Consider the following 22912-nt stretch of genomic DNA (forward strand, 5'->3'; position numbering starts at 1 on the left):
GATATGAATAGCCACAGAAGCCTATAGCTTGAGTTATAAATTTGGTAACTAGTTAAAAGAGCAAGGAGAATGTAAAAATAAAAATGATGTGCAAAACCAATGCTTTATAAGTTAATGTAAGCCAACATGGAAGTTTCTAACTGAAGATCATAGAAACACACAGATATGTTTTAAGTAAATATGTTCTGAAGAGGAGATGACAGATTACATAAAAGATTTGGGGTTCCTGCTAGAAAATAAATGAAAATAAATGACACCTTCCCTTCATGGTGAAGCTAAACTGTTTCTGGGTTTTTGAGGTAAAAGTGACAAGATGACAGATAAGAATAGGTAAAGGTAAAGGTTTCTCCTTCAGTCTAGTCATGTCTGAGTCTGGGGGGTGGTGCTCATCTCCATTTCTAAGCTGAAGAGCCGGCGCTGTCTGTAGACACCTCCAAGGTCATGTGGCCAGCATGACTGCATTAAGCGCTGTTACCCTCCCACTGGGGCGGTACCTATTGATGTACTCACACTTGCATGTTTTCGAACTGCTAGATTTGCAGAAGCTGGGGTTAACAGCAGGAGCTCACCCCACCCTGCGGATTTGAACCACTGATCTTCTGATCGGCAAGTTCAGCAGCTCAGCAGTTTAATCCACTGTGCCACCACAGCCCCAGGTAAATCTCAAAAGGTAAGAATAGAATTGAGATTTATACAAATTGTAATATGTGCAAAAAAAAGATACAGAAAAAAATACATTTCAATCCTACAAATCAGTGATTTCTCTGTGAAATTAATTGGTACTAAATTTACTGTTGTGGTCAAATATATTTTGCCATGTGATATATTCTTGTGGAATTCACTGCTATAAGATGTGACATTATTAAAGATAGTAAATAAATTGATTAACCATGAAACGGTGGGAACTTTCTGATTCAAATGCTATATGGAGGGGGGGAGAGGAAAGGAGGAAAGGAATGACTGGGGGCCATAATCGTTATAAATGACTTATGAGTTTTCTTAGAATAATTGGTGGGTATGAAGGGGAATAATATCTGAAAATATTAAAAGTTTTTAAAGTGCCAGAAAAAAGACTTGAAAAAAAGAAAGCTGCTTAAGTTAAAATCGTACAATTTAGAACTGGCTCTGAATAAAAAATGCATGTGTATGTTTTCATTTCCTATGCAGAAAGGAACATTTTTGTTCAGAAACTACTATTTTGTGTGCAAAAAGAAGTTCAATGTTTTGTGAGGGAGGGTGGGCACAAAATAAATTCTAAATCTTTGAATACTGCTAAAATAATGATAAAATTATTCATTCCTGCCTGCAATAGTTTTTGAAGATTTACATCTCTGATTGGCCACTGGAAAAGCAAAATGCTGGATGAGATGGAATACTTGGATGGACAGCTTAGGCTGGATCCATACTGATCTATATCCCAGAATCTGATTCCAGATTATCTGGTTATTCCCCTCGGGTGAGAAGGGCGGGGTAGAAATGATGGAAATAAATAAATAAAATAATTCTAGTGTAGACTCAATATAATCCAATCCAAAGCAGATAATCTATTATCAGATCCTGGGATATAGGGCAGTATAGATCCAGACTTACTTCCTTTGTTGTTGTTAGAAAATACTACAACAGAAGATAACTGTCTAACATGATGCTTTGGTGCTTAATTTGCAAAATCATAACCTATTTTGATGTTTAATAGGCTTTTTCTTAATCTCTCCTTATTATCCAACAGATTCACTTATCCAACATTCTGCCGGCCCGTTTATGTTGGATAAGTGAGACTCTACTGTATGTCTATTTTTTCTCATCACGTCAAGTTTTTAAAATATGACATTACATATTTAAAACAGTACATTACAGCGGACTACTGTAAAGTCTGCACATTTCACATCATATTCGTTTAACACAATCCAAGTATTTTTCATCAGATATAATTTTAGGTCATTCTTATAGAGTTTTTTGCACTGAATTCAGATCTGTGTTTATTTTTTCTCTATCATATGTAGTTTTTAATGAGTCTAATTGAATAATTAATGCATTTACACACTGATATCAATAGCATCTAATTTATATCAGTGCGTAAATGCATTAATTTATTCATAGGATGTGGGAACGGGCACTTTGTTCAGGTGACTTTTTAAACAAATCTGAAATTTATGAAGAAAAAAACTGTCAACTTTTCTTAATGCTGGTTGGTAGTACTAATTTAGCAGACAAACTTTCCAAACATTTCATGTTGGCGACACACTTTAGAGATATGCATCATTTTACAACACAGTAATTCATTTTTACTCGCAAACCGGAGGTTAAACCAAACCTTTATAAGAAATATGGACATACATAAATAGTAATAACAAAATGCACTGGGACACAATATTTGAAAATTTTTCAGGTATATATATTTAAACTATATGATGCTTCACTTATTTACATAGACAGGCTAGAGCTACACTGCCCTATATTCCAGGAGCTGGTCCCAGATTATCTGATTTGAACTGGATTATATGAGGGCCCTTCCACACAATCAGTGCTGGCCCTAGGTATTTTTCAAGTGTAGGCGAACAGAATTTTGGTGCCCCCCCCCCCAAAAACCAATCACTGAAAAATAAAAGCGCTGGATAAGTGAAAATGTTGGATAATAAGGAGGGATTAAGGAAAAGCCTATTAAGAACTGGTTAAAGATGCAATACAGATGGTATATAACCCCCTATAAAATTTCAAAATGCTATAAAAACTCTTCAGATAAATGTTGGAAGTGTGAGCACCAAACAGGCACGTTTTTTCACTTATGGTGGACGTGCCCGAGAGCCCAACATTTTTGGAAAGAGGTAAATGAAGCAATACAATCAATTTTGAAGATAAAGATCAGAAGAGAACCTGAATATTTTCTACTCGGAATGTTAGATATAGAACATGATAAAGATAAAGAGATCCTGTTTAACTATCTGGTTATTGCGGCGAGAATAACTTATGCTAGGAGGTGGAGACAAAAAGAGACTCCAAACAAGGAGGAATGGTTGATTAAAGTCTTGGATGTGATGAACATGGATAGGCTTACCTATTGGTTATCTCCAAGTCAAGGCTTGCCTAAGAAAGAAACCAACTGGGACCTGGTAAAGGACTATTTAAAACAAATAAAATTTAACCCCATCTGCTGAATAAATTCAATCTTAGAATCGGATAAGGACAAAGGGGATATGGTTTTGACTGACTATCAGAAGTTTTTTTTGCTTTTTTTTGTAGAACCAGTCAAAGGAAGATGGAAGTCAACTTTTTTTTTTCCTCTCTACTCTCTTTTCCTACTTTCTAACAAAATAAATGTTCTCCCACTTTCGATGGAAAAACACTATTTTCTTATCAAGATGTGTATATTGATGTTTCTCTTTTTTTCTGTCATTTTTCTATATATAAAACTTTGAATAAAGATCATACATAAAAAAAAATCAAATTATATTAAGATTTTACAAATTAAGCACCAAAACATCATGTTTTACAACAAATCAACAGAAAAAGCAGTCTCAACTGCGCCCCCGTATGTTTTGCGCCCGAAGCGACCGCTTAATTCGCCTCATTGTGGGACCGGCTCTGCACACAGTCATATAGCCCACAATATCAAGGCAGATAATCCACAATATGTGCTTTAAACTGGAATATCTGAGTCTACACAGCCATATAATCCAGTTCAATGTGGATTTTATACAGCTGTGTGGAAGGGCCCTGAGTCTACACTACCAGATAATCTGGGATAAACAGATAATCTGGGATCAGATCTCAGGAAAAATGGCAGCATAGATCCAGCCTCATAGGTTTGTGGGACACACCTACACACAAATGTGTCACGATACACAGTTTGGAAAGATTGCTAATTGTAGAACACTTCTATTAAAATAAAGAGCAGGATCATGCTCAATCCAGAGCGCTATAACAATACCAGGTGCTAACTAGATCAGTTCAAAGCAAACCAATGTGCTATATGCAAGATATTGAACTTTGGGATTTTTAGTAGGAGGGACCCAAACTATTTATATCCTAATCAATTATGATCAAATCTGTTTGCACACTGGTTTGTGTCTCCCCCTGCTCCAAAAAATGTATCCAAAGCTGCTTTACCCATGAAATCCAAAATGGAAAGGTCTCCAATTAAGAAAACATTTTTTGTTGTGCTGAATTCATGTTACTGTACGGTGAGCTCTGACATTTTGTTTCTGTGGTAACCAAAATCAGCTGATTAGTTGGCATGGCAACAGAAAAGATGTAATCCCGGCAGACACACTCTAATCAATGCCCCCAGCACAGATGGTCTCTGGAGGATCAACAAGAAAGAGGCTGGCAGGCATTCAGGAGATCACGTGCCAACGCCAGACTAGGCCAGGGAGGGGAGGAAAGAAAACTAAAAAAAGAACATTTTTCAAACTAACCAGTAGCTTTTTAACCCATTCCTCATCTCGGTTAATTGTCAGTCTGCAACTCATAGGGCTGGCATGGGAAGAAGCCGTACTTTATTTCAGCTTTGTTGCATAGAAGTAATACATTTTTCCATTTTTCCTGGCAAGGGTTTTGTGTAGCTGCCAAAACCCGCCGTCGATATACAGCGTGCATCAATGCATAAATGCAAGGTTTTTCGTTACTTTTTATTAGGTACAGCAATGGGGATTGGACCTTGGAGCTGACTGAGAATGAGTCACACACTGCCGAATGAACAGGACAGCATCTATTTCGGCATGCTTGCAGAATATTATTGGAGTTTCAACTCACAATAAATTGTAGGCACATTAATCTAGGGAGAAAAACGGAATGGGTAATATTAAATTAAAATTAGTTTTCCTTTCCCTAGCAAATGCATCCCATCATAGCTGTGGTTTTTCAAGATGAGGGCTCCTGGTGTGGATTCTTGTCTTACTTTTGTTTCGGGCAAAAAGGCATTGTAATTACTGTATTCTTATTTTTTGAAATTTAATTGTTTCATAAGTCTTTAACTGCTGATTGATCAAGATGGAAAGTAAGATAGGAAAAAATGCTGCATATACATGGAAAAATAAGAGATGAGTGAAATTTGGAGGACAAGTTTTGGAAATGTTTTACACTCCCAAAAAGGTTCCTCGTTGGCTCATTTTATCAGGGGTCTTGCAAGGGTTTGTAAAACAGAGACTGTGGATGTATTCACGTAGGCCAGTGGTTCCCAACCTTTGGGCCTCCAGTGTTTTGGACCTTAACTCCCACAGTTCCTAACAGCTGGTAAACTGGCTGGAATTTCTGGGAGTTGAAGTCTAAAACCCAGACAGGGCTATGGCACAGCTGGTTAGTAGCCAGCTGCAAAAAATCATTACTGACAGAGAGGTCATGAGTTCGAAGCTAGCCCGGGTCAGAGTGAGCGCCCGACCATTAAATAGTCTAGCTTGCTGTTGACCTATGCAGCCCGAAAGAGAGTTGTATCTGTCAAGTAGGAAATTTAGGTACCGCTTTCTGTGGGGAGGCTAATTTGACTAATTTACAACACCATAAAACCTTCCAGCAGTGTGCACAAGAATGAGGAAGTACTCCATCAAGGACTCGGTGTCACAAGTGGGCAGTGAAGTGGCAGCTCCCCCTGTGGCTGGAATTGAAGCCAGAAGCTGGAATGTTAAATTGTCTCTCTGTGTGTCTATATATGCCGTATCTCGAATAACAATGAATGTTTGCCATGTAAATGTGCATTGTGATCCGCTCTGAGTCCCCTTCAGGGTGAGAAGGGCGGAAATACTGTAAATAAATAAATAATAAATAAAACACCTGGAGGCCCAAAGGTTGAGAACCACTAACCTAGGAAACATAGGAGGACCAAAAGGAAGAACTTCAAAAATACCTACAGTAAAGTTGAGTACTACCTGAAGAACGACTAGTATAACAACTAAAATAAACACAGAAGAAAATACTGCCGAATACAAAAGAATAATGTAGAGAACTATTGTATCAATGTATCAGATGGGGACTCTTCCTTCAGAGAAGCACCAATACAGAGAATGGCCTTCCCAAATCGCTCCCTATTCATGTCCTTATCAGAGTTGGTGGGATGAGCATTATGAATCCTTGATATCACTGGAGCCAGGTTGTTTAGGAATAGCATCAACTTAACAGTTCTACCAATTAAGTGGTATAAATTCTATTTCGTTGGGAGATGTTATTTGACCCTGATTGTTTCTTGTCTGGAATTCCCCTGTTTTTTTAGTGTTGTTCTTTATTTATTGTCCTGATTTAAGAATTTTTTAAATATTGGTAGCCAGATTTTGTACATTTTCATGGTTTCCTCTTTTCTGTTGAAATTGTCCACATGCTTGTGGATTTCAATTACTTCTCACAACATCACAACATTCACACTTGCCTCAAGCAGAGAAGAGTTCTTTCTCCCACCATGGATCTTCCAACCCAGTGATTCTGGCCATGAAAACCTTTGACAACACAAGTCCTGATGTGCTTAGAAAATTCAATGACTGGTTTCAGAATTTGCTGTTAGTGCATATATGTATAAAGCTGTGGTCTCACAGTTTTCAGATAATCCTCAACTTTGGGCTCCCATCTTTATTGATTTTCTAATATACCACACAACTTAGCTGGTTGGACAGCAATTGTGGGTGATATGATGGCATCTGTAAATGTCTCACTCAGCTCCTGTGTCCACATGTAATTGGATGTAGATTTTCTTTTTTCTTTTTGGAATTAGAGACGGCAAGAGTCTGATGATTTTAAGAATATCAATTCCCAGTAAAATGAGGTGGGGCAATGGAATCTAATAAGGATAATAAGGAGTATCTGTGTCAGAGGCCCCATCTAAACCACCATATTAAATCCAGATTATCTGCTTTGAATTGGATTATATGACAGTGTGGACTAATATAATCCAGTACAAAGCAGATAACCTGGATTTTATATAGCAGTGTAGATAATAATAATAATAACAATAATAATAATAATAATAATAATAATAATAATAATAATAATAATAATAATAATAATATAATAATAACTTTATTTTTATACCCCGCCCCATCTCCCCAGTGGGGACTCGGAGCGGCTTACATGCGGACCGAGCCCGAAACATACAGCAATAAAACGATAAAACAATGATTCCAACAGTAAAACATCAATATCAATAGAACCATCATAAAAATCAACATACAGCATAAAATGTTAAAAACAGGAGACTAAAACAAGGATCTGGGCCAAAGTGCAGAATATATCAAAATGGGAGAGGTAGTTTCTCAGTCAAAGTAGTCCATAAAGTGCAAAACAGTAGTGGCAGAAAATCCTGTAGTTGGATGGGCAGATAGATAGGACCTCAGAGGAAAATGTAAACAACTTTCAAACACTTTAGGCATTATCTTCAAAGTGAAGACTACAGTACAGTAGTGGCAACCTTATGATTCTTCCATATCAGTGCTTAGAAGTTTTTAGTTTCAAATAAGTACAGGTAGTCCCTGAGTTAGAAACATCTGACTTGCAAATGACTCATATGATCTCATCAGATGGGCATAAAATCACGGCATATGCCGGTTTCTCTCTGTTTGCGCTATGGAACCTGCCAGCTCCCATCCAACAACATAGAGCTACTTCCGGCAGGGCTCTGTGGTGCTAATGGAGAGGAACCAGTGTATGCTGCCACGGCGACAACACAGGAAGGGAAATTCATTCCTGAAAAGTTATCATGGGGAAAAGATGTCTCTACTGAAGCTTTATCACCAATCCCTGTTTCCACAACAAGTCACATTTTCAAAATCCAATTATCACAGCGACAGAAAGTGAGGTGAAATCTTCTGAACAGAGGCACGGACAACAAAACAAACACCACAGGGATGTTAACCCTTCCCTATGATATTCAAAGCTAATATGTCTGGATTTATACCTGTTCCGACTTACATACAAAATTCAACTTAAGAACAAGCCTACAGAAACTATTTTGTTTGTAACTTGGGGACTGCCTGAAGTATGCAACTACCTCCCCTTCTGTTCAATAACAAAGGTATAACTATGTCATTTTATGGTTGTATTTTACCAATGGATAACTCTACTTCTTTTGTAACTTAACTGTAAGTTTCCTAGTTGTAGGGCGTGTGATGGGAGAGGAATAACTGTATCTTCTGTTGTGAGTAATGAAGAGGCAGGGAGGCAGATAGAAAGAGAAGGGTTTTTTTTTAGCAAATACAGTAGAGTCTCACTTATCCAAGCTAAATGGGCCAGCAGAAGCTTGGATAAGCGAATATCTTGGATAATAAGGAGGGATTAAGGAAAAGCCTATTAAACATCAAATTAGGTTATGATTTTACAAATTAAGCACCAAAACATCATGTTATACAACAAATTTGACAGAAAAAGTAGTTCAATACGCAGTAATGTTATGTTGTAATTACTGTATTTATGACTTTAGCACCAAAATATCATGATATATTGAAAACATTGACTACAAAAATGGCTTGGATTATCCAGAGGCTTGGATAAGCGAGGCTTGGATAAGTGAGACTCTACTGTACCAATAATTTGCTGAATTTTTAATATTAAAAACAATTACAGTAGAGTCTCACTTATCCAACATAAACGGGCCAGCAGAATGTTGGATAAGTGAATATGTTGGATAATAAGGAGAGATTAAGAAAAAGCGTATTAAACATCAAAATAGGTTATGATTTTACAAATTAATCACCAAAACATCATGTTATACAACAAATTTGACAGAAAAAGTAGTTCATTACACATTAATGTTATGTAGTAATTACTGTATTTACAAATTTAGCACCAAAATATCATGATATATTGAAAACATTAACTACAAAAATGCATTGGATAATCCAGAACGTTGGATAAGTGAGTGTTGGATAAGTGAGACTCTTTTGTAGCCCAGTTACTTTTAAAAATTGAAAATGTTTAAAAGCAATGCTTTTGACTTGTCTTAAACCTACACCTGTTGATAAACTCTACAAGCTAGCTGGCATTGTTCCCCACTCCCCAACCCAATGTGTGATGGGAAGTTGCTGCTAACTGGGAGAAAAAAAAGACTGAACACTGTGAACGCCATCCTCTGCATGGTTATCAGCCTTCTCCCAGTAGACTCAAATCAAGGAAAAGCTCAATGAGAACCACCACTTCTCTTAATGTTCCCCCAACAATAACAAGAGGATCCCTCTGGGCAGCTAAACCAGGAAATTCCAAAAGGATGCCCCCCCCCCCATGAGGGTCTTCCTCCAGGGGCAAACCAAGAATGGAAGTCCCTGAACTTGGAAATCCATGAACAGACTCAGAAGCAGCGTTGGCAGATCAAAAAACAACCTAGCAAAATGGCACTACCTAGAAGAATCCTTCACCTTGTGCAACTGTGGAGCAAAACAAACAACTTCACATCTATATGCTTGTTCACAATGCCCTGGCTCATGCACAGAGGAAGAATTGTTTAAAGCTACAGAAAATGTGGTCATTGTTGCCCGTTTTTGGTCAAAAACTATTTAACCGCTTGTGTTTCCTCTATTTTTTTTTATTAATTTTATACTTATTTATGCAATGCTTTTGACACAAAATAAAAAATAACTTTTAAAAATAGAAAGAGTTCATTTTGAAAAAAATTGTAAATATAATAGTAGTTACCTCAAAGCCTCAGAAATATAAGTAACTACTTTAATTAGTTTAAAAGTAACTTTCCAAACTATACTTAATGAATATCAATCCTCATCATTCCCAAGTTGCCTGAGGCTAATGGGATCTGTAGTTCAACCAGATCTGGACACGGCAGGTTTTTCAGCCCTGCCACAGAGTCTGTCAATACAAAGTCTGCATATTTCCTCACTTATGATTTCTCTCTACCTTGTGTAGTTCCTCAGTTCTATCAAGAAAACATCTCTAAGACTGAATTAGGTACCCACCAGACTGGTGTGGACTGCTTATTTGAGGAGGAGATTTGGCATGTATGTGTATGTAATTCCTATTCTTCATCCTCCCAAAACAACAAGAGCAGAGTATTCTTAAAAGCTGGTCTCTGTATTGTGTAACTTCTTATGTCATTTACAACCTTTAGCACAAAGACAGAAGATGCAGCCTTGGAAGTACAGTACATAAACCATGCCTATAATCTCTACCTGAAATATAACACAGAAGAAAGAAGTAGCAGGGCCCTTCTCCTGATGGTCAAAAATCTAGACATGCTATAAAAACATTTTATAAAAACTGAAAGTTAAGATATCAGCAGTAACTTTCACCAAATGCAGGAAAATAATAGCTGTCATCTGAAAATAACATTGAAAACTCATCAGTTGTGTGTTTCACATTAACTTTTCCTGTTACCTTTGTAAACATAGGCTTTCCGTGCTGAGTGACCATGGTGCATTGATCACAATCCACTGTGATGGAGGAGTTGTGGTATGATTCTTTTGAGTGCTTGAGGATGTAATACAGGTCTGTCACCCCTCCTTCAAAGACAGTGCTAAAATAACGAGGAATGAGGGTTCTTCCAATTGCTGTTGGGAGAATACAAAGCAAATGAGAAAATGCCACCACAGCTGTTCATTTATGAGCATGCATTCCTAGTATATACATTCTAACGGGTAACATTAGAGTAAATGTAATGTAGATTCCAATTACATCATTAAGGGACACTCTGTGCTTCTAATCTCTTAAAGAAGGCATTATCTTTTCAAGAAAGAAATAAAATGTTTGGGGTTATTTTACACAATGGGGAAAGCTCTTCTTCTGTAGGGTATTAGTAGCCATCTTCAACCCCCCCCCCCCCCCCCATTGTTTTCTATTCCTTCCCAGAACAATATGACAACATTCTATGAACAGAGTACATGCTCAGACATCACTGGACAATTTTGGGGTCCCATTGCCTCTGCCCTTTCAGAGTTCCTCCCATTGTAACTATTTCCTTGTGCTACTCTGAGCTTTGGGATTCCTTTGAGTCTTCATCTTATAAGCAGATGATTATTACCATGCTTGGAGAATGAATTTGTTGAGAATGAATTTGTTGTGAATGTATGGGATGTTGCAAATGTATCAGTGCATAGACAGGAGTAACCAATACAAAACCTTATATTTGCAGTCCTTTATAGGATGGCCAAGTCTCAGAGTTTCCTCTTAAATTTCATTATTTAGGAAAGCAATCTCAAGCATGTTTATACAGACGTAACTTTAATGAAAGCTTTTTGGGTCCTTCTTAGGCCCTTTCTCCACTGCCCTATATCCCAGGATTTGATCCCAGATTATCCTCTTTTTCCAGATTATCTGGCAGTGTAGATTCATATAATCCAGTTCAAAGTAGATAACCTGGATTTTTTTCGTGTCAGGACAGACTTGAGGAACAGCAAGTTGCTTCCGGTGTGAGAGAATTGACCATCTGCAAGGATGTCGCCCAGGGAATGCCCAGATATTATGATGTTTTTACCATCCTTGTGGGAGGCTTCTCTCATGTCCCCCAATGGAGCTGGAGCTGATAGAGGAAGTTCATCCTAGCTCTCATTGGGTTGTATTCGAACCTGTAACCTTCAGGTCAGCAACCCAACCTTCAAGTCATCAGTCCTGCCAGCACAAGGGCTTAACCCACTGTGCCACCGGGGGCAGGATCACATCCTGGGATATCAGGCCGTGTAGATTCAGCCTTAGAATCTCTAGGGAGAAGAGTACAGTCTCAGAATTCAGGAGGAAGTCTGTTATCAGTTGATCTTAAAACTATCTGGCACCATTCCTTCCCTCTTTAATGATCAAAAGTCACTAAGCTCTATTACTGTCCCACCAGGCTTCATTTCCCACCCTGGGAGGCATTACACCTGAGGTCACAGGGATGAACATCAGGAGTCCTGGCACCTTATATCTGGGTGAACAAACATTTTGACCCTCTTTTTTATATGTGATGACAATTCATGCCTTTGGGTATAGAAATAAATCTCAACAACTTTCCCTCCTTGTTGGGAGGGAGTAGAAACCCTTTCTTTCAAGAACCAAATTATATGAGGATCTCTGTGGGAGAAAATGATGAGAAGACTCCCTATTCCCTTTCCAAAGTATCTGCATGAAATCAATACACAAGAAAAAGAAAGAAAAGCAACACAGGAACCTGACCACACAAAGGGAGCTGTACTTTAAAGCCATGGTTCTCAACCTGTGGGGCCCCAGGTGTTTTGGCCTACAACTCCCAGAAATCCCAGCCAATTTACAGCTGTTAGGATTTCTGGGAGTTGAAGGCCAAAACATCTGGGGACTCATAGGTTGAGAACCACTGTTTTAAGCGCTATTGAGGCCTTAGTTGTGCACTACTGTTTCAGATATACAAACATAATGTTTCTTTATACTGGCAACGTGCAGAGATAAATGCAAATTTAAGCAAATCAGAAATACACTGTCTCATAGAAACAGTTGGGGATGTGTGGAGAGTTCTTAAATGGAAAATATTTTCTAAGTTGTACAAAACACAAGGTACTTGTTTACATGACCAAATATTTTACATTTGTTTTTTCCTCTTTAATGTTCTTACGTCTTCAGTTGTTTTGAAATAATTATTATAAACAAAAAATGCATGGCTATGAAAATCAGAAATATACTGCTGACTATGTACTCTGTACTGAACATCATATAACTGTCAAGATAATCTGGCTCATAAAGCATGGTTTTCCATATATAAAGCTACGTGAACAGGTGATCTTTACCATTACATTTCAATTCCAAATTAGAGTAGGACCGTACTGATGGTGAGGTAGAGGTGGAGAACATTTTTGATCCAATGGTTAAATAGGTTCTAGATATACTTGTTGACATTAACACATGCACATGTGTGCGTCATTTTCACAGGTATACACAGATTGCACACAAATCATTCATCCACTCTGTCATTCACTCACACATATCCTTAACTCTGACATATGCTGTATATTTATTACACTACTCATACAAAGACCCTTTAATTTAAACACATGCCTACAAACATGAATACATTACATCACCAAAACTAGAAGAGGTCTTCCATGCTGAAGATGAAGCCTTACCTCCCTGAAACAGATACATAAAATACAACCAGGACAAGGAGAAAACGCATAATTTGTGATCTCTTCGTATCTTCAATGCTCACTTTCCCAAATGGAAGGGTAAAGGGAATTTAAGGTCTCTTCATGACCTCTAAAGGACATTTTCAGGCCATAGGCTGGAGGCTCCTTTACTTTTAATTAAAACATCTCTTTGATCCTAAGGGTCCATCCAGACAGGGCCCAAAATGTGCCACCTCCCGTGTTTTTACCGGAGGCGTCCAAATGACACCTCTATTAAAACAGAAATAATTTGTGGCAAAGGAAAACCCTCCTTTGTCACAAATTGTTTAGGCACTCCATTAGATCCAGTTCTTCCTGAAAGACTCTGGTCTAATGGAGGATGGGCCCTGTGCAGTCTGCACAGCCCAATTCATTCTGTGGCCCCAGAAAAGTGAAGAGAGAATCCACTCCCTCCCCAAATCACCCCCTAAAACATTTAAAATAAAATAAAAACTTACTGGGCTGCCATTATGTCTCTCTGGAGGATTCCTGGCGGGTACCAATGTGGTGATAGGAGGCTTGGGGGGGGGGATCGTTCCCCCCTCACCACTTCCTGGTGTAACATTGGTACATGGCAGGAAGCTGGGTAGGATTTGGGTTGTCCCCATTCCAGTGTGGTAGTTATGGGGACAACCCACAGGATGGGAACAACCTACAGGAAAGCCCACTTCTTTTGAGCATCCATGGGGACAACAGTGTGGGTGAAAAAGGGTTACTTTAATCTGTTTTTGCCTACAATAAATTGCTGTCTGGAAGTGCCCTAAGTTAGTCTGGAGAATTGGGGTGACTCTGACTCCACTCCTAAGGAGAAATGTTTTTTTTTTCCCTTCTGTATCCAACAAACTGCACACTTGCCAGTGAGATCCTAATAGACCACCCAGAAATGATACAGGGCAATGTTTCAAATTGGAGTTCTCCTAGCTATAAATTTCTGCTAGGTTTCTGCAGTAGAGATGCCCAGCAATTGCATTCATTCTTCAAGATCAGGACCTATTTTTAAGTAGTTAGCAAGGACAGGAGGAAGTTCAGTGTCCTATCTGCCTGGCAATGAATGTTTTGTTTGGCAATTCCAATTGTTCCTGACTGTTGCGTTATGGTAACTGATGCTGATGTGATTTGTACAAAACAACTAGAGAAATGCTTGTAGGGATTAGAGTGAAAGTATACAGTTAAAGATACTGGGTTGCCAACTAACTCAAATGGGGAAGGGCAGAATAAATTTACTAGGTTTTCTTCTCTTTTGCTTCTGGAAACTTTTTATAGAAAAAAAAGGAAGGCCAAGGTTGTTTCCCCTCAGTCTATTCTTATTCCCAAAACACTCTGGGTGAAGAAACAGCTTCTGTGCTGGGCTTCAACTCCAACTCCACACTAATCTTTTATTTATTGACAATTTTTAATTTTCTTTCTTGGGCCTGAAGGTTCTCAGAGCAGCTGCCAAACACTGAAAAGCACAACCAACCGTGTGTAAAAAACATAAAAAATAAATGTGAGGAGTCGAACTATGGTAGTACCAAGAAACACTGAAATGCGATTTATAAACTTGAAATGAAATTTCAAAACTCTTAGAAGCCTGCACAAATAAAAATATCTTAAACTGGTACAGATGATATTAGAGTCAGTGCCATGCGAAGTCTCCAGGGGAAGTACATTTTATATTCAAGGCACCAGTGCTGAAAAGGCCCTGGCCCTTCTACACTAAAACTATGGTTTACGGCAGCTTGGAACCAGTTCAAAAGGAACTAATTTTGCAGTTTAGGTGATCAGATTGCTATGTCTGGAACCAGTTTGAGGCCAGGAAAGTGATTACATTTACCATGGAAACACTTCACGGGTTTTTCCCCATTTACTGGAGAGATGCACTTCTCTAGATGTACTAGAAGATTACAGGGTTAAAAAAATGAGAAAATGACTGTTATCAGTGGAGCTAATCAATTACCCCCTATCAGGAGATTAATTAGACCCCTAAAGGTAAGGTAAAGGTTTCCCCGGACGTTAAATCCAGTCATGTTTGACTCTGGGGGTTGGTGCTCATCTCCATTTCTAAGCCGAAGAGCCAGCGTTGTCCATAGACACCTCCAAGGTCATGTGGCCGGCATGACTGCATGGAGCGCCGTTACCTTCCCGCTGGAGCGGTACCTATTGATCTACTCACATTGTCATGTTTTCAAACTGCTAGGTTGGCAGGAGCTGGAGAATTAGAATTAGACCCCTACTAGCCAACAAAGCTTGGGGCATTTTTGGGCAGCCCCAATTTGTAATTCTTCACTGCGCTTCAGCAAGGGCAGGTGTTTACAATGTGCTGCTCACTATACATAGCTGATTTTGCCTTGGATCCGGGATACACTGGAATGATCTGCAGCACCTTATACAGCTTACATCAGACTTTCTTGTGCCTTTTTTCAATGTGTTGCTTCCCATTTAATCTGTGCTGCAGTGTGCATTGGCAGTATGTGTTTTGTGTACACCACAGTCTTGAGTCGGCTTGGAGTATTATATAGTTAGTGTAGATGGGCCCCCTGTCTCAGGTTATTAATCCATCTCACTTCCAAATGTGGAAGAAGACCAAGGTGAGTTTCTGATGGTTATTTACGGGTCATATGATTAAGACTGGCTCTTAATATATACCTGTAATAAGCTATTTATGACTACACAAATAAAACCTAGTATTTTGAATTGAAGTTAGAGTATAGTTGTTCTAGGATTGTAGTGATATCTTCTATTTGCCTCATCTGATTCAGCAGTAAGATAGGATTAATGAAAAGCAATTTAAAACTTTAAAAGTTATTTTCTACCCAGTTGGCACCAACACCACAAAAACACAACAGGTAAATAATGAATGTGCAGCAAACAGTGGTAGATGCACGAAATCTTAAATATCCAACATTTCCCAATAAGCAGACAATGCTGTAACTTTCCAGGTCTAACAGACTGTACAAAAATATTTGTAACATTTTTCTTTGTCAGGGCTGAATACTATCAAAAAGCCCTGAGCACTGGCCATCCAATGCCCTCTTTAAAAATAAGAAGAGTGGAGAATGAAGTGATTAGAAGTTAAGAGTCTGCTTCCCCTACCCCTGTGGTATTTTTTTGGTGTTTCCATTTTTATGGTGGCATTGTATATTTATCTTTATTCTCCAATACAAATTGTTAAAAAGTCTTCAAGAACAATCCGATTCAGATTTGTCTGTTTTGCAGGAGTTCTGAGTTTCTTTGACTATCTTTCAAATATTTCTAAATTCAGCCAAATTCAATTCTGATTTCAGGATTTGACCAAATCCAAACCACACCCCTTTTAAATAAACTGCCATGGGCTGGAGCAACATCTGGAGAAGACCAGGCAGAGAGGAACAGCACTACTAGGGTGCTGTGCTCTCAATTCACATTTCAACAACTGCTCCCAAAGATTAAACTGTGAGGACAAGGGAAATGAGTACAATGGCATTCTACCAGTCATTCATTCTCCTAATGCAGCTTATCAATTCAATCAAAATGGAGTCAAGAAGCCCCTTTAAAGTATTTATATCTCCTTTGTTGGGGTTTGTAAAAGATACGATGATGTAATGGGTTAAATGGAAGAATATGTGTCAGCAGCTGATTGGCCGAGTTTGTGAACAGCTAGCAATCTGATTGGCTACTTTCTCTGCCATGCTGCTGAGGGAACCAGTTTGAAGCTGCTTTTACCTCAGTGAGTGAAAGAAACAGGTAGGAGAGACGATGGCTGTTGAATTTCTAAAGCCCTGTTATTTATTATGAGGCATATTTAAGGACAATTTAAAAGGACTATTTATTCCCTCTATTCTCTGTAAGCAATCAGAAAGACATATATATTATTGATCTGTTTGATCTCTTGAAGTTAAATATTAGGTTTCAGTTACTTGTTTCACAAACCTGAGTGGCACATTATTACACTGCAGGGTGACTTTGGTTCAGAAACAGATGTAAAAGCTTCCATTTAATTCCATCTACAATTCGCAACATCCTTTTCTCCTAATATGGGACTTTCCATCAATAGTGTTAGATAGATAGATTACTAATAAATTATACTTTTATCTTTCTGGTAATATTCCATTATCAGGGCAGAGGGCAAAAGGGGGTGCAAGACAGAGAAGGCTAGTCCATTTCATTGGGGGGGGGGGAGTTGAAGGAGGAAAACCATTTCTTCTGTTTTTGCTGGTTATTTCCTCTCTCAACTCCCCATTTCATAAACGAGGGCTGTTTCAACCATGGTGGGGGGGTGTGGGGAACAACAAGAAAATAGGGATAAATGGTTTTCCTCCTTCAACTCTCCCTCCATAAAATAGACTATCCTTCTCTGTCTAGCGCCCCCTTTTGGCCTCCACCTGGATAACAAAGCAGTACTGTCTTTCCTAAATAACATGATCCTTAAGCACTAGGAATGAATTCATACTAGGATCAATACAACTGATCAATATATTGGGTGAACTGGGCTTCAAGACAGAATGATGGCAGGACGAAATGCACTTTGCAGGCCAATATGGAAAGATGAATCCTCAAAATATTCAATGCCACAATTTCTATTTCATTGAAATGATTATAAATGCAATGGCAACCCTATCCAAGTGATTTCACTGAGTTTTGTGGGATACATAGGCTTGCTAAGACCTAAGCCAGCAGTCCTATTCTTACATATCTAGGAAAGGTATTTTTTTAAAGTTATTTTTTATTATGCAATTTATAAGCAACTTGTACATAGCGTATTACAAACAAGGTCCAACAATCTTTTTCATAATAGAATAAAAACATATAGTAACTAACCCCCAACCAGGAACCAAGATGGCGTGAGAGAAAGAAACCACTTAAAATAACACAAGGTAAGACAATACCGTTCGTAGACTTAGAAAAGAGAAAAAGAAAAAAGAAAAAAAAAGAAAGGGAAAATGTACACACACACATAAGAAAAAGAAAAGAAAAGAAAAAGAAAAAGAAACAATTTGGCATAGATTCACAGTTGCTGTATTATCCCTGTAACTTCCAGAGCTCTAGATGTGATCCTCTTTATTTTTCCCGTTTATTCATATTTTTTAATTTTTTAGTTAAAATCCCAGGTCTTTCCTTAGTCAAACTTTTATGTGTATATTTATTTTTTCTTTTAATAAATACTCTTTCATAGGTTTCCAATCCGTACTATTTTGGTGGGTTCTATCCTGCGCCAGCCTTTGAGTCAATAAATGCATACTCATCACGTCCATCACTTTTTGATCCATTTCTCCAAACTAGGAACTTCCTCCATTTTCCATAGTTGTGCCAGTGTTATTCTTGCCGCCGTGGTAAAAATAAACAAATTAATCTATGAGTATTCTTATCTTTATATTCCTCTCTGATCTGCCAATATTGTGTGGATCTATTTGTGTGGATCTATCTTTTTTATCTCTTCAAATGTTTTTAATTTTATCTCTTGATTGGTGAGTATTAGTAATTATTTATATGAAAGCCATTGTTCGCTCGGGGATTCTCTTCTATGATTAGCTTCTGTGGGTGAGAACCACATTGGAGTTTTAGTGTAAAATCTGGTTTTATATTTGTCCCATGTTTTAATTAATTGGAGTTTTAGTATAAAATCTGATTTTATATTTGTCCCATGTTTTAATTAATAAAATGGTTTTTAATTTTTTTCTATTTTGATCTTATCTTTCCATAGATAGCTACGTTATCCCCTTCTCAGATCCTCACCCTCGAGTGCTAGACTTTTTTTCTTTTCTAGTGTGGCCCAATCTCTCGCCCAGATCAATACGGCTGCCTCATAGTATAACTCCAGGTCTGGGAGTCCCAGACCCCCTCTTTTTCTGTCATCTTTTAAACTTGAAATTTTTATTCTTGCTTTTTTGTTATTCCACACAAATTTCTTAATATCCTTCTCCATCAGATAGTGCTCTATCCATCAGATAGTGCTCTATACCATACTTTCCATTATATTTTCACTTCTCCAGATACAAAAGAATCATCAAGCAATCATGACCTGGTTTCACCTGGAAGTTGCGGTTAGGGAGATATGATACAATTATTCTTAGCTATTCTAGGTCCATAGGAACATTATTATACTTTCTTCCATCCAATAAGAAAGAATCCATTATATTTTCAGCTATGGAAAGTTTATAGGAAAACTGCATAACAACAGTATAACTGTTGAAAATGTTTATTTAGGGGCTATGTCTGCTAAAATTTCAGGCCAGAAAAGCCAGTGCTTGATGGGGAATTCTGGAATTAGTAATCCAAATAAGGAAACATTTGGGCTATGTATCCTGGAAGTATTCTGGAGGTATGGGAAGCAGTAGTAAAAAAAAAAAAATCTTCCAAGTTTTGGTATAACATAGGGTTACCAGACGTCTTAAGCATCCTACTTGAAAGAGAAGGATGATGAAACTGAATTGAGATTTGCCAGGTTCAGTTCTTAAATGGGGAGGAGCAGCATCCTGCTATCAGGAAGCTCCACTAGACCCCAGGCCTCATCCACCAATATCTACTCTTTGACTACACTTTTTGGCTCTCAACATTCACTCCTACATCTTTGAGTATGAATCTCAGGAGACTTGGAATTTAGACCAAAATCTGCAAAGAAGTATCATCTTTATAAGAAATGAAATTTGTGGATTATTATTGCTGTTCCTATTTTGGAATTTACCTTAAGTAAAGGGAACTGTTACTATCAGTTAATCTTTAAAAGTCCATTCTCAGTGTTCAGCCTATACAAACCAACATGTAGAGTCTAGAGACAGGTATGTCTCGTAACAGAGTCTCTAAGTAGATTTTATCTACTCCTCCAGTTAAGTGTCATTGAAACCCTTCACTTTTATATATGAAAGAAAAAGATGATCTGTTGAACTGAAGCTAAATTTCCTCCCAATCCACGGCAACTCCTTCTGCATTATGAATCAAACTAGCTCATATTTGTATAGTCCCATCCCTAGACTCTACATGTTGGTTTGTATAGGCTGAACACTGAGAATGGACTTTTAAAGATTAACTGATAGTAACAGTTCCCTTTACTTAAGGTAAATTCCAAAATAGGAACAGCAATAATAACCCACAAATTTCATTTCTTATAAAGATGATACTTCTTGAGTTAAGAATACAAACTTAGTTTTGTAGACCTTTAAGTGAAATCAAAAATAATGCCAAATTTCAAATTAGTCTCATAAAAACTTCCAGAGGGGTGCCAAGTAAAATAGTGCATTTTCCCAATTTTGTTCCAATATTTGGAGACAGGAAAATTGTATTTTTAGTCAAATCTGGGTGGAAAATGCAGATTTTTTATTATTATTATTATTATTATTATTATTATTATTATTATTATTGGTAGTAGTAGTAATAGTAGTAGTGTTTTATGGTTTCTGTGTCCAATACAGTAATTCTATGGCAGCAATCACTGGCAAATTTGCGTTCTACTATATAACATGCTCCATTTTGTTCTGAAGTTCGAATGCTGTAGCAATTCGATACTTTCTGAGATATCAACAAAGGTAAAACTTTATCTGGATTATTGGCAAGTTTTGCCTATACAGCACCTGAATGTTTTTTGAGATAGTATAGAGAATTATAATATTCTCTGCCTTAAAAAGGAGCAGTTGACTTTGCACACAAGTACAAACATATCACAAGGAAAGTTATGTTGTTGTTGCTGCTGCTGCTTATGGTGTTGAAATTATATTACCTGTCTTTTTTCCCGATCCTTACATGGCAAAGAAGTACCATCTTAAATGACAAGCATACCATCTGAGATGCATAAATTGTCATTTTTTTGTCCTGTATGATTTTTAACATTTTTTCCTGATGAAGGAACCAGTAGAGCTTTGAAAGCTCACATCATATATAGCATTTGATGTTTTGGAGTTGGCCCAATAAATTTACCATTCACTTTAGATGTTATCATATGTTACATAGATACTCCAATAGGTTCTTTGTGCAAGTGGCTATTAGTCTGTTAATGGAAAAGGTTGTTCTATGTATTGTTATGGCCCCTGATGGTGGCACAGTGTGTTAAAGCACTGAGCTGCTGAACTTGCAGACCGAAAGGTCCCAGGTTCAAATCCCGGGAGCGGCTTGAGCACCTGCTGTTAGCTCCAGCTCCTGCCAGCCTAGTAGTTCGAAAACATGCCAATGTGAGTAGCTCAATAGATACCGCTCTGGCGGGAAGGTAACAGCACTCCATGCAGTCATGCTGGCCACATGACCTTGGAGGTGTCTACGGACAACGCCGGCTCTTCGGCTTAGAAATGGAGATGAGCACCAACCCCCAGAGTCGGTCACGACTGGACTTAACGTCAGGGGAAAACCTTTACCTTTTTAACTAGGGACTCGTGTGCGCAATGATTTTAGCCTGCTGCAGTTTTCTAAAGTCCGAGGTTCTTGGCCCTGAAGAAGCTGCCATACTTTGAAGAAAATTTTTTTCTTTGTAAGGAAGAGTACAATGTTTGACAGATGAAAGCAATTGGGGAAATCACAGGAAGAGTAAAACAACAGAAAAAACCAACTGGAAAGAGAAAACTGCAGCCAAATGTCCTCTCAAAGCAGCAATTTTGAGGCCAAGGAGTGACAGACTATATCAGTAGATCCTCATCAACTTTGTCTAAAGACTTGCCCTAGTTTTGCCAAAACTGTTCCTATAATTTACTTCTCTCTTTCTTATTTCTCAGTTAATAAACTATTGTCAGCAGATACAGAAATTGAAATATATATAGTAACGTAGGCAGTTTTTTATCATGTCAGAAGCTAACATACTGTAAGTTGCTTCTGGTGTGAGAGAATCGGCCATCTACAGAGACATTGTCCAGGGGATGCCCAGATATGTTACCATCCTGCTGGGAGGTTTCTCTCATGTGTCCGCATGGGAAGCTAGAGCTGACAGACGGGAGCTCACTCTGTCTCGAGGATTCAAACCACCAATCTTTAGGTCAGCAGTTCAGCCGACACAAGGGTTTAACCTAGGCATGGGAAAACCTTTTTGCCTTGGGGCCGCATTGTGGGCCCCAAGGGCCGGGGGGGGGGGGTCATCCTCAGGTTGTGCTGGCATAAGGATGTGGCTGCTCACCCTATCCTTATGCTGGGAGGAAAATTAGACTTTATTTATTTATTTATTTATTTCTATCTTGCTTTTCTCCCGAATCAGAACATGGGGCGATTTCCCCGATCCTCCTCCCTAACACTCCTCCCTCGATTTTTGGGCTGTCCTCTCGGCATTATACCAGAAGAAGGGCAGGACAGGCGATGTCCAAGAGTGCTTTGGAGGGCTCTCAAATGTTCTGTGCCTTCCTCTAGCCATCCTCCCAGCATAAAGACGGGGCCGTTCGTACTGTCTTCATGCTGGGAGGAGGAAGAGACACCCAATGGCTGAGAGTGCTCCAGAGGGCTCTCTGCTGCTGTGTGCCTTCCTTCCCATACTTTTTGCATAAGGATGTGGTGGGCTATCGAATCCTTATGCCGAGAAGATAGGGAAAATGAGGAGGGCCTGAGGTAAGCACCCAAGGGGCCGCATCCTGCCCCTGGGCCTGAGTTTGCCCACACCTGGTTTAACCCATTGCATCACCGTGGCTCCACATAGGCAGTGACCAGGCCACAGCCAATTCTCAGGAATGTTTTTCTAGCATGGGAACCAATATGGGATTCCCTCAATTTTGGCCTTAAATCAGTAAGCTTTTTGATCCTTCCATATATAGCTAATCTTGAACTACCACACAAAGTTGCTTTGTGAAATAAAATATGTATAGTACTTTGATCACTCAAAAGTCAAACATAAATCCTAAGTAGCAGAAGCATTATTGTGGTCAATTATTATAATACTAGTTTTATTCCACTTTTCAGTGTATAAAGCACTTTGCAGATCTTATCCAATCTACCATGGTTGTGATTTCAAATAATGAAAAGGAGAGCAGGAT

General features: G+C 38.4%; 1 protein-coding gene and 1 long non-coding RNA gene across 9 annotated transcripts in view; one reads left to right on the plus strand and one right to left on the minus strand.

Annotated features, from left to right (window-relative positions):
* ldb2 (LIM domain binding 2) overlaps positions 1 to 22912 on the minus strand; it is a 344653-nt gene that overhangs the window by 91875 nt on the left and 229866 nt on the right. For all 8 annotated transcript variants that reach the window (XM_008120283.3, XM_003227134.4, XM_062982109.1 and 5 more), the window contains exon 3: positions 10294 to 10466. In XM_008120283.3, the coding sequence (XP_008118490.1) occupies positions 10294 to 10466 (173 nt within the window). The remainder of the gene's footprint in view (positions 1 to 10293; positions 10467 to 22912) is intronic.
* On the plus strand, positions 371 to 3328 carry LOC134299378 (uncharacterized). Its single transcript, XR_010006567.1, has 2 exons — positions 371 to 670; positions 3238 to 3328. It is a non-coding gene; the product is annotated as an uncharacterized LOC134299378 (long non-coding RNA).

Source organism: Anolis carolinensis, chromosome 5, assembly GCF_035594765.1.
Source record: "Anolis carolinensis isolate JA03-04 chromosome 5, rAnoCar3.1.pri, whole genome shotgun sequence".
Classification (NCBI taxonomy): Eukaryota; Metazoa; Chordata; class Lepidosauria; order Squamata; family Dactyloidae; genus Anolis; species Anolis carolinensis.